The sequence below is a fragment of the Fragaria vesca genome, linkage group LG2, assembly GCF_000184155.1.
Source record: "Fragaria vesca subsp. vesca linkage group LG2, FraVesHawaii_1.0, whole genome shotgun sequence".
NCBI classification, from domain to species: Eukaryota; Viridiplantae; Streptophyta; class Magnoliopsida; order Rosales; family Rosaceae; genus Fragaria; species Fragaria vesca.
The window spans coordinates 30,696,083-30,698,934 of NC_020492.1; the positions used below are offsets into that span (position 1 = coordinate 30,696,083).

Here is a 2,852-nt window from a genome sequence, read left to right on the forward strand (position 1 = left end):
CCATGCATTTCATCTCATTCATACGTTACATGATGCTAATTGAAGATATTAATTATTCTTTTTTTTCCTTTCTATTCAATTTTTGTCAACTTTATTATTTGTGAACTTAAATAAATATAAAGATACAAAAAAATTTGAAAACCAAGCTCTCACCTAAACTTTTTTTTTGATATAAAAGAAAAGAGTTTGTGATTATAATTTTGATTTTTTCGACAAAGATTATAAGTTTGATTTGAATTTTTTACTATGCAACATACATTTCTCTTTTTCTTTTTATTTGTTACTTCACATCTGCTGACCGGATTTTCCCATGTTTTATATCTTGGCCCCTACATACACAATCTTGGTTCCGCCCCCGACAAAGAATAATTGAAAGCACAAGTACAAACGGTTACTAGAGGCTCCAAAGAACGGTGCAAATTTATCCACCTTAAACTTAAGGAGTAAGTGAAGGGCTCTGGAACCTAGATGATGGTGTAAAAAAAAAAAAAAAAAAAAAAACCCAAAGTACTGTAATCAGTTCTATGACTTCTATCCCTCCCTATCATGTGTACTCAGATCGAAATAAATAAATAATAAGGACATGAATCTTATCTGATTTCATGTACTTGCAGAGTTGCAGAGCTAGCTGTGATTCAAGAGCACACATTTAAGTTGGAAGCAATTGCAATATATAATTGCGGGGCGTTGAGTTGGTATCTCTGATCGAATCTCTGACATATAATAAACATACTTGAATCGGGTTGGTTTAGAGCTTGAATTCATATACACCTAAACTAGGCTTTGGTCGGTAGCCAGTTAATTTTCCGGCGTCTACTTGCACATATATCATATGGCCGGGCACAAATACAGAGCTAAGCTAACGTGCAGTCCTTTTTCATTTGAATGTTTTCCAAACCTGTCTCACCTACCATAGCCAGCCTGACAAGTATTGAATTGATTTAAGTCTCTTCGATCGATCACTTGGCTCATCATCATGCCAGTAGTACTATATGTAATGGTCACTACTTGATACAATTAGCTTCTCATGCAGCAGAGGCAGCTACTGGTGCAGTAGTACGTACTACAGTTGAGCGACAGTTAACCCTATCAGATTCAGATATGGGGCTTCTGGGAATCTGGGTAACCTTTCTCATGACGCCTTGTGCATATTTCTTGGGGAGGAAATGGAATTTGCTAGACTTGGTCACAGCGGCGATGTTCGTCTCGATCCACGTCCTTGCTTTATTTGCGCCCTTTCATTTCAACTGGCATGCGTTTTTCCTCTTTGTGGCTCTCAGTTATGCCACCGGCTTGGGAATCACTCTGTCTTACCATAGAAACCTTGCGCACAGGAGTTTCAGGCTTCCCAAGTTTCTTGAGTACTTGTTTGCCTATATCGCCGTTCTTTCGGCTGAGGTAAGTACCTACCCATCTTTCCAGGGCTTCATGTCGAGCTAGTGTGCCATTTTAATTTGCTACTTTCTCTTCACGTATATATGCATGAACGTTTCCCTGCATGAGTTTATGGTTTAGGGTTTTGTAAATTGATATGTATTTACTTACTCGACTGTGGTTTTGCAGGGTAGTCCGATTGAGTGGGTGAGCACACACCGTTACCACCACCAGTATACTGATACAGAGAAAGATGCTCATAGTCCTCTCGAGGGTTTCTGGTTTAGTCACATGGGATGGATTCTCGACAGCAATAGGCGCTTTGGAAGAGTACGTACAGTAATCTCTCTCTCTCTCCCTATATATATATATATATATATATATATATTCAGGATTACTATATATACTTTCACAAGCTATTCCATGCATATACCAAGCAATTTTTCGTGCATCTTAACCTGTTTTACTACTCTTTATACTAAGTTGAGAAACTGAATAATTTGCAGTATGGAGGACTGAAGAATGTTGAAGACTTGAAAAGGCAGCCATTCTATAGGTTTCTTCATCATACGTTCCTTCTACACTCGTTTATTCTTGGAGGAATTCTATATGCCCTTGGTGGGTTTCCCTTCATCGTTTGGGGAATGGTACGTAAACTCTCTTTCTCTGCTTTTCGATCAAGCTAGAGAAATATTTATCCTCAAGAAGTCATTTGTTGCAGTTTCATCAAGAAATCCTTCAATTAAACTACATTATAAAGTACTAATGAATTAGATTATATTGTCAGGGAGTGAGGATGGTGCTTGTTTTCCACAGCACTTTGCTAGTAAATTCGGCTGGCCACACCTGGGGGTATCAAGCATGGAATACCGGTGATCTATCTAAGAACCTTTGGTGCGTACGTACATTATGAACGTTCCTAAATTAACTAAGTAATCAAGGTCGATCGATCGACTAGTATATATTGAGATTTTAGAATAATGATCTAACAATGTTATACATGTATCTGCTTGGATCATATATTAGGTGGTTGGGATGGCTTGCATTTGGAGAAGGATGGCACAACAATCACCACGCATTCGAATACTCGGCTCGACAAGGCCTTGAATGGTGGCAGATTGACTTCACTTGGTACATCATCAAATTTCTTGAAGCTCTAGGGCTAGCGACTGATGTAAAACTACCCTCTGAAGCTCATAAGAAACGCAAAGCTTTAGAAACCAGAACAACCAGGATGGCTTCTCATCATGAAATAAGCTACGAAGATTAATCTTCAATTCGATCTTCTTGATCGTTTCTATTATATATGTAATATGGACAGCTACGTACACCCTTTAATCGTGTGTCCTATATATATTTCATGTTATGTAAGCTTCTGCATGTTATGCACGGTCAGTCTGGACACTAGCTAATAATTGAAGTCGATTCTAGCTGAACTTGTTGCGTCACTTTCTACTTTTTTTTTCTTTTTTTTAATT

General features: G+C 38.1%; 1 protein-coding gene across 1 annotated transcript; it reads left to right on the top strand.

Moving 5' to 3' along the window:
• Positions 1 to 888: 888 nt before the first annotated feature.
• Positions 889 to 2,644, top strand: LOC101312700 (palmitoyl-monogalactosyldiacylglycerol delta-7 desaturase, chloroplastic-like). The gene is made up of 5 exons (XM_004293103.1): positions 889 to 1,398; positions 1,564 to 1,704; positions 1,881 to 2,021; positions 2,162 to 2,268; positions 2,401 to 2,644. Exons 1-5 carry the CDS (start codon positions 1,102 to 1,104, stop codon positions 2,642 to 2,644), a joined length of 930 nt encoding a protein of 309 aa, XP_004293151.1. The 5' UTR covers positions 889 to 1,101.
• The last annotated feature ends 208 nt before the right edge of the window (positions 2,645 to 2,852 follow it).